The sequence below is a fragment of the Macaca nemestrina genome, chromosome 17 (assembly GCF_043159975.1).
Source record: "Macaca nemestrina isolate mMacNem1 chromosome 17, mMacNem.hap1, whole genome shotgun sequence".
Classification (NCBI taxonomy): Eukaryota; Metazoa; Chordata; class Mammalia; order Primates; family Cercopithecidae; genus Macaca; species Macaca nemestrina.
In genome coordinates this window covers 75,199,190-75,212,708 of record NC_092141.1, presented here as the reverse complement: position 1 = coordinate 75,212,708, position 13,519 = coordinate 75,199,190, and the positions used below count along the sequence as shown (strand labels likewise).

General features: G+C 40.2%; 1 protein-coding gene across 11 annotated transcripts in view; it reads left to right on the top strand.

The window, feature by feature from the left end:
• Nucleotides 1–2,769: 2,769 nt before the first annotated feature.
• LOC105469025 (centrosomal protein 112) overlaps nt 2,770–13,519 on the top strand; it is a 535,394-nt gene continuing 524,644 nt past the window's right edge. For 6 of the 11 annotated variants that reach the window (XM_071083480.1, XM_011719542.3, XM_011719543.3 and 3 more), the window contains exons 1-3: nt 2,772–2,901; nt 6,791–6,904; nt 13,226–13,416. In XM_071083480.1, coding sequence (XP_070939581.1) covers nt 6,799–6,904; nt 13,226–13,416 — 297 coding nt within the window. In that variant the 5' untranslated portion in view covers nt 2,772–2,901; nt 6,791–6,798. Of the gene's footprint in view, nt 2,902–3,004; nt 3,239–6,790; nt 6,905–13,225; nt 13,417–13,519 lie in introns of those variants that run through there. The other 5 variants (XM_024788889.2, XM_024788888.2, XM_011719544.3 and 2 more) reach the window with 3 other exon arrangements.

The window sequence follows — 13,519 nt, the reverse complement described above, 5'->3', positions numbered from 1 at the left end:
TCATCCTCCTGAGTAGCTGGGACTACAGGTGCCCGCCACCACGCCCAGCTAATTTTTTGTATTTTTAGTAGAGATGGGGTTTCACCGTGTTAGCCAGGATGGTCTCGATCTCCTGACCTCGTGATCTGCCCGCCTCAGCCTCCCAAAGTGCTGGGATTATAGGCATGAGCCACCGCGCCTGGGCGACAAGAGAATATTTATCTGGCTTCATCCTTGAGGTTCCTGAATAGGCTCTGAGTTCAGCAATTTCTTCCCAAATATTTGTAGAGGTCCCCAGAGTGAGTCACATGGGTGCTTTGTATATGATGGAACTACCCGATCATAGTACTCTGTCTCTGACTGAGCTACTTGGAAGGCTGAGGTGGAGGATTGCTTGAGCTCAGGAGTTGGAGACTGTGGTGAGCTATGATCACACCACTGCACTCCAGCCTAGGTGACAGAGCCAGGCTCTGCCTCTAAAAACAGAAAAAAGAAAATTCTCAGAGGAAGTTCTTCACACTGTAAGATCAGGAATCACTCTCTTATACAACGAGGAAGATGCTACATGAAGGGCAATTTATGGCCAGTGCTGTGCTTCATGCAGCATCACCTTCCCCTTCAATTTCGCATATTGCCATTGAACCAGATCTCTTTAGGGTGACTTACTTGTTCTTTTTTTTTCAAAATAGAGTCTCACTCTATTACGCAGGCTAGAGTGCAATGGCGCGATCTTGGTTCACTGCAACCTCTGCCTCCTGGGTTCAAGCGATTCTCCTGACTCAGCCTCTTGAGTAGCTGGGACCACAGGCGTCCACCACCACGCCTTCTAATTTTTGTATTTTTAGTAGAGACGGGATTTCACCATATTGGCCAGACTGGTCTTGAACTCCTGACCTCATGATCCACCCACCTCAGCCTCCCAAAGTGTTGGGATTACAGGCGTGAGCCACTGTGCCCAGCCAGGATGACTTACTTTCTGGGAGTTTCCTTGATTCTCAGGTAAGGAGGTTCCAAGTGAACCTTGCCTACCAGTCATCTAAATGTGACATATAGGCTTGAGTTCCAAGGTGAACACAGCTCAGGCTCAAGCTGGTATCCCTTTCATGTTATATATGCATAACATAAATAATAAAACTCTGTGTGCATATCTTAATGTTTTTATTTGCATGTGTGTATATATATAAATGAAAAATACATAAATAAAAATGATATATATATAAATGAAAAAAGTGACAATCAGCGTGTTCTTAAAAGTGGGAAGGGAGATCTCATCCTATTTTCACTTAAGTAGAGGAAATATTTAAAGACATTTTTCATTTTCAGTTATATTTTTTCTGCTGTAGTTATTTCCTCTGAGATGAGCTTGAGCTCATTACATTTTTTCCTTGATTTATCTTCTAGTTATTTATCTTCTGTTTTTCTTTTCATATTCATTTAGACACCATTTGTCAAATTCATTTCATATTCTTTCAGCAATGCAGTTTATGATTCTAAAAACTGCATATATTTATTATGCACATTGTGAAATGACTAAATCAAGCTAATTAACATAAGCATTGCTTCACATACTTACCAGTTTTGTGATGAGAACACTTAAGATGCACTCTTTTAGCAATTTTCAAGGACACAATACATTGTCATTTACTACGGTCACCACGTTGTACAATAGATTTCTTGGACTTATTCCTCCCATCTAACTTAAATTTTGTATCTTTTGACCAATATCCTCCTCCTCCTGAGGTTGGAGTGGGGTAGTTTATCTTTTTTTTTTTTTTGACAGAGTCTCGCTCTGTTGCCCAGGCTAGAGTGCAGTGGTGGAATCTCGGCTCACTGCCACCTCTGCTTCCCGGGTTCGAGCGGTTCTCCTGCCTCAGCCTCCCGAGTAACTGGGATTACAAGAGTGTGCCACCACGCCTGGTTAATTTTTTGTATTTTTAGTAGAGACGGGGTTCTACCGTGTTAGCCCGGATGGTCTCGATCTCCTGACCCCCCGATCCGCCCGCCTTGGCCACCCAAAGTGCTGGGATTCAGGCGTGAGCCACTGCGCCCGGTTAGTTTATCAATCTTTAATGTATTCACTGACTGGTTAAATTCCTGCAATTGCATGCTTGATTTTGCATCCTTGATTCTCAGTACTAATGATCTGGATTATAGATCATTCCTTAGCTATAAACATGTTCAAATATGCTTTTCAAAACTAAACATTCTTAAAAACATTCTGTACCCTTTATTTTCCTTAGCATGATTTGTCTTTGGGACAAGGAAGAGCTGTTGGTGTTTACGTCCAGTGGGATAGGTTTTAAAAAGAACCATTTAAAGAATTTGACTTGGGTTTTGATGTATCAGAGAGTGAGGAAATTTTCACTTGAGACTCATTCAACTCTGACGTCTGTCCACATAACGGATCACCCCTTCTTGAGCATCCTCCAGCCGCCCCATTTTCTGTGCCCTTATTCTTTCGCCACGGCCCCTAACGTGATCATAAGTGACTCTGCGCGGGATGCGGGAGGGCTGCAGCATTCAAACTGCAGTCGGGTTATTCCGGAAGCTTCGACCTGGGACCCACCAAGGGGCCAGGAAGCTCTGGTGCGAGTCTGGCCGCTGCTAGGCAAGCGGGAGCGTCGCCATGGCAACGGAGCCGCGCACACGCCGTCGCGGATGGGCGGAGAAATGCCCGCGCGGAAGTCTCCGCCCCCAGCCTGGGGCACCGGTGGTCTCCGCCGCCGGGAACGTCGCCATGGCAACGGCACCGCAGGCTGGAGGGGTGGAGTAGGGGGCGGGGAAATGCCAGAGCGAAAGTCCCCGCCCCCGGGCTGCTGGGCGGCGGCCAGGCAGCGGCCCGCAAGGATTTGAAACCGTTTGGGCCGGGCGGCGTCGGCGGCGGCGGCGGCCGAGCGGAAAGCTTGCGTGTGGTGGTGCCAGGTTCTCATTTTTTCCGAATTTCCTTCCCCCGCTCTTCCCACCAGGTTCTCGAGTAGAATTTTGCGCCAGTGGCCGCCGCCCCGCCCTTGCGGGCCCGTTCGGGGAGGGGCGTCGCCCTTAGGCCCTGGGCCCGTTCTCCGGGCCCGGGGGGCGCGCGCCCCGGGGGTCCCGGCGCTGTCCGCTGTGGTGTCCCCGGTAGGCAGAGCGCAGTCCAGGTCGGGACGGCTTGGGAAAGTTCTGAGTAAAGTTTGATCAGCCGGTTTGATCGGTCTGACATGGTCCAGGAGTCTGACCCAAGGGTTTGCGACTGGGAGAGGAAATCTGTGTCCTGGACAAGGTAGGAGCGCGGCCTGGGCCTGGGCCTCGGCGGGCCGAGGAAGGGACTGCCAGGAACGGCGCCGCTGGAGTTTTCAATTCCGTCCCAGAAAAGAGTCTCGGAACAATCAGCTGGATTTGCGGGGACAGAACCAGGGCGCTGGTTGGTTTGCAGAAAGTCCTAGGCCGCTTGGAGAGGCCCTAGCCCAGCACCGCCCCATGTAGGATGCTACCCTGTGTTTCTGAGTTAATTATTTTTAAGTGTTCAAGAGAACGACATAAGTAAATGTGAACAACTTTTCTAATCATTGCACGGCTATTTTTATTTGTCTTTAATATTTTAAGATGAGTCAAAATAAGATAGAAGAGGCACATTAAATTCCATGAGCCTCACCACAGTGGTCAGGCTGCAGCTTAGTGAAATGCATGGTATTAATAATTTGTGCAGTTTTCAGGCCCAGCTGTCACTGTCCCCTAAGAACCTACGTCAGTGATTTCACCTCACGTAAGTCTTAGCTTCCTCCTCTGTGAAACAACCATGGAAATGGTACGGAAATGGTAGGGCCGGGCCAGAGAATACACTGAGGTTTGTTTCTAAAGCACACACCAAGCTACGGGCAGAGTCAGGAAAGGCTCCTGTCAAAACATCCACACGTGAAAGCCGGAGAAAACGTGCACCTGTAAACCTTTTTTATTTGTCGACATTTCCAGTTTTCTTTAATGACCCACAATATATTTAAAATGTGATTTGATTGACCAAAATGGATTTTACACAACTTCCAAGAACGTTTGTTTTGTTTGGCAAGGAGTGTGATATGAAAGAAGTGTATTCTTTCCTTGGCAGTTGGGACTCCTTTTTTTCCCAGACCTTTTAATACTTGTGGCTTGGTTATGTTTGCTGACTCTAGGGTAGGTAAGCACCTGAGAAAGTCTTAGCCCATTTTGTAGCTGTCCAAAAAGAAACAAGTTTAAAAAGAGACAACATCGGTGAGTTTAATAAAAGACATGATCCAAATGTAGATTGTAGCTATAAGCAAGAGTCACCCAATTTACTTCTTTTTTACCTTGGAAATTATTTATTTTTTTGAGACAGTTTTGCTCTGTGGCCCAGGCTGGAGTGCAACGGTGCGATCTCAGCTCACTGCAGCGTCCGTCACCTTGGTTACCTTTGAAATAATTTATATAACTGATAGGCACACTATAATTACTCTAAGCCTAAGCCAAAGATGTTGCTTTACTTATTTTTCAATTCTAGTAATTTAAAATTTCAATTCTGATAATGGTGTGAAACTTTTGATAAGTTGGAACTAAGTAGATATAATTCGTGAATATGATGTAATTTGTTTTAAAATTTCTATTTATTTTTCATTTTCAATTTTTTTTTTTTGAGACGGAACTTTGTTCTTGTCACCCAGGATGGAGTGCAGTGACATGATCTCAGCTCACTGCAGGCGGATAACTTGAGGTCAGGAGTTCAAGACCAGCCTGGCCAACATGGTGAAACTCCGTCTCTACTAAAATTATCAAACAAATTAGCTGGGCAAAGTAGCACACGCCTGTATTCCCAGCTACTCGGGAGGCTGCAGTGAGCCAAGACTGTGTCATTGCACTCTGTAGCCTGGGCAACAGAGCAAGACTCCGTCTCAAAAAAAAAATTAAATTTATGTACAGCAAATGCAAATGCATTTTTATTTGGCATATAGTTCTATCAGTTTTTACACACGTGTAGGTTCTTATAACTTCCTCCATTGATAGTGTACCGAACAATTCCAACACGCCAAATTGTTTCCTTGTGCCATCTCTTTATGTTCAGACTCTGCCCCCACTGCTAACCCTGTGAGCTGCTGATCTGTTCTTTATGCCTATACTGTTTGCCTTTTCTAGAGTGTCACACAAATGGAATTAGACAGTATGCGGCCTTTTGAGAAGGGCTTCGTTCACTTAGCATAAGGATTTGAAGTTGTGTGTGTATCAGTAGTTCATTCCTTTCTGTTGCCAAGTACTATGTTATTGTGTGGATATGCCACAGTTTATCTAGTCCCCAGTTGAGGGACATTTGGGCTTTTTTCAGTTGTTTGTTGGTTATTTTAAAAAAATCACCCTTGGATTTTTGTGTGTATATAGATTTTTCTTTTCACTTGAATACCTGGGAGTGGAATTTCTGGGTCATAGGGTGAGTGTATGTTTATTTTTGTAAGAAACTGCCAAACTGTTTTCCGGAGTGCCTGTACTATTTTGTATTTCTACCAGCAATGCATGAGAGTTCCTGTTGTTGTACATCCTCACCAGCACTTGGTATTGTTTGCATTTTTAACGTTAGTGGTGTCTCAGTATAGTTTTTAATTTGCATTTCTGTAATGACTAATGTCGAGCATCTTGTCATGTGCTTACTTGCCATCTGTATTTCTTCTTTGGTAAAGGGACTCATATTTTTTGGCTGATTATTGGCGTAGTTTGTTTTCTGATTGTTGAGTTTTGAGAGTTCCTTATGTATTCTCGATACAAGTCTCATATGAGATGTATGATTTGCAAATATTTTGTTCTGGTCTGTGGCTTATCTTCTCAATTCCTTAACAGAGTCCTTTGCAGAACAGTTTTTATTTTTTTGTGAAGTTCAATATATCAGCTTTATTTTTTATTTTTGAGATAGGGTCTTGCTGTGTCACCAAGGCTAGTTTGGTGGTGCAATCATGGCCCACTGCAGCCTTGACCTCTCACACTTTTAAGCAATCCTCCTACCTCAGCGTCCCAAGTAGCTGGGACTACAGGTACATGCCACTACACCTGGCTAATTTTTAATTGTTATTTTGTAGAGATGGGGTCTCACCATGTTGCCCAGGCTGGTCTTTAACTCCTGGGCTCAAGCATTCTTCCTGCCTGGGCTTCTCAAAGTTCTGGGATTACAGGCATGAACCATCATGCCCAGCCAGGTTTTCCTTTTGTGGACAGTGCTTTTAATGTTGTATATAAGATATCTTTGCCTTACTCAAGTTTGCAAAGATTTCCTCCCATGCTTTCTTCTGAGAGTTTTATAGTTTTACATTTTTACACTTAGGTCTGTGATTCAGATTGAGTTAATTTTTATATATAGGATGAAGTTTAGGTTGAGGTTCTTTTTTTTTTTTTTTGTATATGGATATCCAGTTGTTATGACATCATTTGTTGTAATAACTGTCATTTCTTCATGGATCACACCTTTGTTGAAAATCAGTTGTTCATATTTGTTTTGGTCTGTTTCTGGACTCTCTAATCTTTTCCATTGATCTGTCTGTCCTTTCATCAATACTGTGGCTTTGGAGTACGTCTTAACATCTGGTAATGTATAAGTTCTCCAACTTTGTACTTTTTCAAAATTGTTTGGACTCTGTAGTTCCTTTACCTTTGCATGTAAATTTTAGAATTAAGCTTATCTCTACAAATAATACGGCTAGGTTTTGATTGGAATTGCATTAAATCTACAGGTCAATTTGGGGAGAACTGATATTTAACTCGGTTTTAAAAAAATCTCTCTCATCAGAATTTTGTAGTTTTCAGCATACATATCCTTAATATTTTGATTTAAAATATTTTACAGATTGGATTATGGAAGTGGGAAGTGAAGAAGAAAAATGGGAGAAGCTGGATGCTGAATTTGATCACTTTGTGGTTGATATGAAGCCCTATGTTCTAAAATTACCCCATAGGACAGGTAAGATTACATTTGAAAATTAGATTCTTAAGATTAATTTTTTTCTTTATATTATTTAGTCAAACCAATGAACTATCAACATGGAGGAAAACCTGAATTTCTCTAGTAACAATTTTTGCCATTGACATGGGACTGTTTGCACCGAGTTGTTCAAGGGTAGATAGAAATTCAGTGGTAATGTCCTGCCAAACTATGGAAAGATCTTATTGTGATGCCTCCTCTCACATGTCATGGGCTTATAGCACATGGATCTCTAAAGTTAGCTACAACCTTTTTTCTCACATCTTTTCCTTTTCTCTACGGAAATTTTTCTCGCAAATTTTTCTTCTTTCTATGGAAAGGGCCAGAGACAGGAGGAGCCTACTGTTCTCCTGTTCTCCGGCCCTTGTGTCTATCAAAGCAGAAAATAATCTATTGGTCTTTTATGCTTATTGGTTGGCAGAACAAAATCCAGTGTGAATAAAGTTTTATTGCTATCTTGTCTCCAGTTCCTGGCCTGTTATTTCTAATTATGGAATGAAAGTCTTTTTCTCAAGTTAGAGAATTTTCATGTAACTTAAGGCACTAGAGAGCAATTGGAGAGAATTTTGGGGACTGGGAAGATTCTCTAAGCCATAGTAGGTGTAAGATTGCCTGTAAAGGTAAATGTGACTTGGTAGCTTTTGAGGGGTAGGTTTGGAGTGAGATCAAGAAACTATGGCTTTTACTTTTTCCAAGTTGCCTGTTTCGCTGAGATGTCTGAGTGGACTCTATATTCAGTGAGGAACTGACTCAGTATTAAATATAGTAATCTCCCCTTATCTTGAGGAATATGTTCCAAGACCCCCAGAGGCTGCCTGAAACAGCTGATAGTACTAAAACCTATATACACTCTGTCTTTTCCTATACATACACACTGATGATTGAATTTAGTTTATCAGTTAGGTACAGTATGAGATTAACAACAATAGCTAGAACAATTATAACAATATACTGTAATAAAAATTGTGTGAAAGTAATTTCCCTCTTTCTTTCAAATATCTTATTGTACTGTACTCATCTATTTTTGGACTGCATTCGAGTGTGGGTGACTGAAACAGGAAAGTAAAACCATGGATAAGTGGAGACTATTGTATTTATTCCAGGGAGTTGTGTTAGGAGCAGGGAGTATGAGATATAAATGATGCATTCTGTGGTCACCTATTGTTCTAGGGCCTTCAGCCTTTCCTAGTCCTGGGTAAGTTGCATGGTCTTCCCTTGAAGATCTCCTCCTCTGCCTTCTTCTCTTGACCTTGTCAGGCTTTAACCTCTTCTTTCTTCCTCTGCTATTTTTCAAATGAATATTTCATGTCCCATGACTCGTTCATGATTATTTGAATGATATCTAATGATATTTTTATATTGCATCCTCTTCTGATATTCACTACCTTTTTTTCTTTTTGTCTTAGATTTGCTGATTAGAAAACATTTGTATTAAAATTTCTCATTGTAAATGTATTTCAAATCAAACCATCCTCATATTTTATCTTCTTTAAAAAAAGGGTTTTAGGGGCCAGGCCCGCGCGGTGGCTCATGTCTATAATCCCAGTACTTTGGGAGGCCGAGGCGGGCGGATCATGAGGTCAGGAGATTGAGACCATCCTGGCTAACATGGTGAAACCCCGTCTCTACTAAAAATATAAAAAAAAAATTGGACGGGCATGGTGGTGGGCACCTGTAGTCCCAGCTACTTGGGAAACTGAGGCAGGGGAATGGCATGAACCTGGGAGGCAGAGCTTGCAGTGATCCGAGATCATGCCAGTGCACTCCAGCCTGAGCGACAGAGCGAGACTCCATCTCAGAAGAAAAAAAAAAAAGATTTTAGCTACATAAAATTCATTAATTGTAATCTTTGATTCCTTGACATGTTGTCAGTATTGGTACATCCATGGCTTTCTTTTATTTAGTTTATAATAAGCAATCTGAAACTCACATCTTAATCAAGAACTAGAAATTAATAATAAATTACATCTTATTGCTAAATTCTACTTGTGATAATGGGTTTTCCTATTATTCTTTTTTTTTTTTTTAATTGAAAGGTTGATATAATTTTTTTTTTTTAAATTTATTTATTATTATTATACTTTAAGTTGTAGGGTACATGTGCATAACGTGCAGGTTTGTTACATATGTATTCTTGTGCCATGTTGCTGTGCTGCACCCATCATCTCGTCATTTACATCAGGTATAACTCCCAATGCAATCCCTCCCCCCTCCCCCCTCCCCATGATAGGCCCCGGTGTGTGATGTTCCCCTTCCTGAGTCCGAGTGATCTCATTGTTCAGTTCCCACCTATGAGTGAGAACATGCGGTGTTTGGTTTTCTGTTCTTGTGATAGTTTGCTAAGAATGATGGATTCCAGCTGCATCCAAGTCCCTACAAAGGACTCCAACTCATCCTTTTTTTTGGCTGCATAGTATTCCATGGTGTATATGTGCCACATTTTCTTAATCCAATCTGTCGCTGATGGACATTTGGGTTGATTCCAAGTCTTTGCTATTGTGAATAGTGCTGCAATAAACATACGTGTGCATGTGTCTTTATAGCAGCATAATTTATAATCCTTTGGGTATATACCCAGTAATGGGATGGCTGGGTCATATGGTACATCTAGTTCTAGATCCTTGAGGAATCGCCATACTGTTTTCCATAATGGTTGAACTAGTTTACAATCCCACCAACAGTGTATAAGTGTTCCTATTTCTCCACATCCTCTCCAGCACCTGTTGTTTCCTGACTTTTTAATGATTGCCATTCTAACTGGTGTGAGATGGTATCTCACTGTGGTTTTGATTTGCATTTCTCTGATGGCCAGTGATGATGAGCATTTTTTCATGTGTCTGTTGGCTGTATGAATGTCTTCTTTTGAGAAATGTCTGTTCATATCCTTTGCCCACTTTTTGATGGGGTTGTTTGTTTTTTTCTTGTAAATTTGTTTGAGTTCTTTGTAGGTTCTGGATATTAGCCCTTTGTCAGATGAGTAGATTGCAAAAATTTTCTCCCATTCTGTAGGTTGCCTGTTCACTCTGATGGTAGTGTGTTTTGCTGTGCAGAAGCTCTTTAGTTTAATGAGATCCCATTTGTCAATTTTGGCTTTTGCTGCCGTTGCTTTTGGTGTTTTAGACATGAAATCTTTGCCCATGCCTATGTCCTGAATGGTACTACCTAGGTTTTCCTCTAGGATTTTTATGGGGGTTTTCCTATTATTCTACATAGAGGAATGCATTCTTTCATTAACCAAATTGCACTAAATTCTGAGCATTAGAATATTATATAGATTTAAATTTGCTATGGGATGTGGAAAGTATGTAGATTAAAGAACTATTTACTTAAGTTTATCAGTTTCACTTTTGCATTTTTGTTTTTTTTTTGTTTGTTTTGTTTTTTGTTGTTGTTTTTTTTTTTTTGAGACAGAGTCTCACTCTGTTGCCCAGGCTGGAGTGCAGTGGCACCATCTCGGCTCACTGCAAGCTCCACCTCCTAGGTTCCCGCCATTCTCCTGCCTCAGCCTCCCGAGTAGCTGGGACTACAGGGGCCCGCCACCTCGCCCGGCTAATTTTTTGTATTTTTAGTAGAGATGGGGTTTCACCGTGTTAGCCAGGGTGGTCTCGATCTCCTGACCTCGTGATCTGCCTGCCTTGGCCTCCCAAAGCGCTGGGATTACAGGCCTGAGCCACCGCGCCCGGCCACGCTTTTGTATTTTCTTCATGTTCATGGTGTTCCCAATATTTCATGAAGTTTGTTTTGTGATTATATAATTTTCACAGCAAAATATACACAAATTTTTAAAGGCATAGGTTTCCAACCTGAAATGATATTTGCACCATAGTAAATCTGGTCTTAGTGATTTTTGTATATAAAACAATAAATGAATATGACCTTGGTAAACTAAAAGATTAGAGCAGATTTATGATTTGCATTAGATATGTAATCCTCAAATTGACTTAGACCGATAAAAAATTATTACCAGAATAGTTTTCATGAGACCTAAAACAATCCTGTGTCATGGCAAGATAATATAGACCTTTATATGTGGATTAAACTGTGCTGTAATTTTTAGGTAGATTTTGAAAAGAATAATTATTTTACAAAATGGCATGTAAATAGTGCTCCGTTATTTTTAAAGATGTTAAAACCCTCAACCGATCAGCTACAACTCCCTGGATATTATTGAATTTCATAAATAAAACATTCAAGATTTAATTTTAGAGTTATTTGAAAATGCTTAGATAAATCAGAGATTGCATTTTATCTCTTTCAAGGTTTACATAATTAAAATTGTAGAAAGATTTTTCAATATATCTAAAATTATTTTAGAGATGCAAAATTATAACAAAATTTTATCACAGAAATTTATTTATACAAAGTCTCCCAGCAAATAAAAGCCCTGGACTTGATGGCTTCACTGATGAATTTTACTAAATTTTCTTCTTGTACAAAGTAATCCCAATATTTCATGAGTTTGTTCTGTGATTACATAATTTTCACAGCAAAAAATACAAACATTTTTAAAGGCATTCTTCCGTATATGGATATCAAGTTTTCAATATCCATATACAGAAGAATGAAACTAGACCCCTGTCTCCCACCATATACAAAAATAAAAATAGATTGAAGGCTGAAATCTAAGACCTCAAACAAGGAAACTACTAAAAGAAAACATTGGGGAAAATCTCCAGGATATTGGTCTGGGCAAAGATTTCTTGAGTAATACTCCAAAAGCACAGGCAACCAAAGCAACAATGGACAAAGGGGATCTCATTAAATTAAAAAGTTTCTGCAAAGGAGACAATCAACAAAGTGAAAATACAATCCAGCGAATGAGAGAAAATCTTTTCAAACTTTTCATCTGAGAAGGGAATAACCAGAATATATAAGGAGCTCAAACAACTCTATACAAAAAAATCAAATAATCTGATTTAAAAATGGGCAAAAGATCTAAATAGACATTTCTCAAAAGAAGACATACAAATGGTAAACAGACGTATGACAAGATGTTCAACATCATTGATCATCAGAGCAACGCAGATGAAAACTACAGTGAGATATTATTTCATCCCAGTTAAAATGACTTTCATCCAAAGACAGGCAATAACAAATGCTGGCAAGGATGTGGAGAAAAGGGAACTCTCTTGCATTTTTGATGGGAATACAAATTAGTGGAGTGACTATGGAGAAGAGTTTGAGGTTCCTCAGAAAAACTAGAAAATAGAGCTACCATGTGATCCAGCAGTCCCACTGCTGGGTATATACCCAAAAGAAAGGAAATTAGTGTATTGAAGAGATATCTGCACTCCCATATTTGTGGCATCACTGTTCACAATAGCCAAGATTTGGAAGCAACCTAAGTGTCCATCAACAGACAAATGGATAAAGAAAATGTGATACATATACACAATGGAGTACTATTCAGCCATAAAAAAGGAGACCCTGTCATTTGCAACAACATGGCTGGAACTGGGAGACATTATGTTAAGTGAAATAAGCTAGGCACAGAAAGACAATCTTCACATATTCTCAGTAATTTGTGGGAGCTAAAAATTAAAACAATTGAACTCATGAAGATAGAGAGAAGAATGGTTTCCAGAGGCTGGGAAGGATGGGTACAGAGGGAAGTGGGGATGGTTAATGGGTACAAACACATAGAGTGAGTAAGACCTAGTATTTGACAGCAAAACAGAGTGACTACAGCCAATAATAATTTAATGGCATATTTAAAAATAACTAAGTATAATTGGATTGTTTGTAACACAAAGGATAGATGCTTGAGGTGATGGATAGATACCCCATTTATCCTGATGTGATTATTATACATTACATGCCTGTGTCAAAATATCTCGTGTACTGCCTAAATATATAAATCTACTGTGTACTCACAATAATTAAAAATTTAAAATGTTATTTAATGATAATCTAGAGATTTTATTTTTGTGAAAATGTTTCTTTGCGTTTGTCTTTCTCATTAACCAATTACCTAATAACATTAAATGGTAGACCAGGAGTTAGCAGACAGTGGCCCATGGACCAACTCCCGCCCACAGTCTTTTTTGTCGGGTTTTATTGAAACATAGTCATGCCCTTTGTTTACCTACAGTCTCTGAGTGCTTTCACGCTACAGTGGCAGTGTAGTTGTGCCAGAGCTCATATGGCCCATGAAGCCTAAAGTATATACTCTCTGGCCTTTAACAGAAAAGGTTTGTTGGTCCTTCTTTTAGACTAAAGCAGGTGCTATTATAGGTCTTTGTAATCGAATGTTTCATTTTATAAAAAATCAAGTTTCTAATAGTTCTTATGTATTTGTAGAACGGCAGAGGTGTGCTCTTTGGATTAGAAAGCTGTGTGAGCCTTCAGGAACAGGTGCAGGAATAATGGGGAGGAAGAATCGGAACCTGTATGCAAAATTGTTATTGCATATGCTTAAACGAGGTGTGCTTGAAGGCCCTTTTACACACCGACCTGAACCCGGGACGCTAAAAATTCTACCTTCATACATGGTAGGTATCAATGAACAACAACAACAAAAAAATATATATGTAAGTTTCATTTTTTATAAAAAGCATCAAGTTACCATCCCTTTGGGGAATGGTAATACTATTA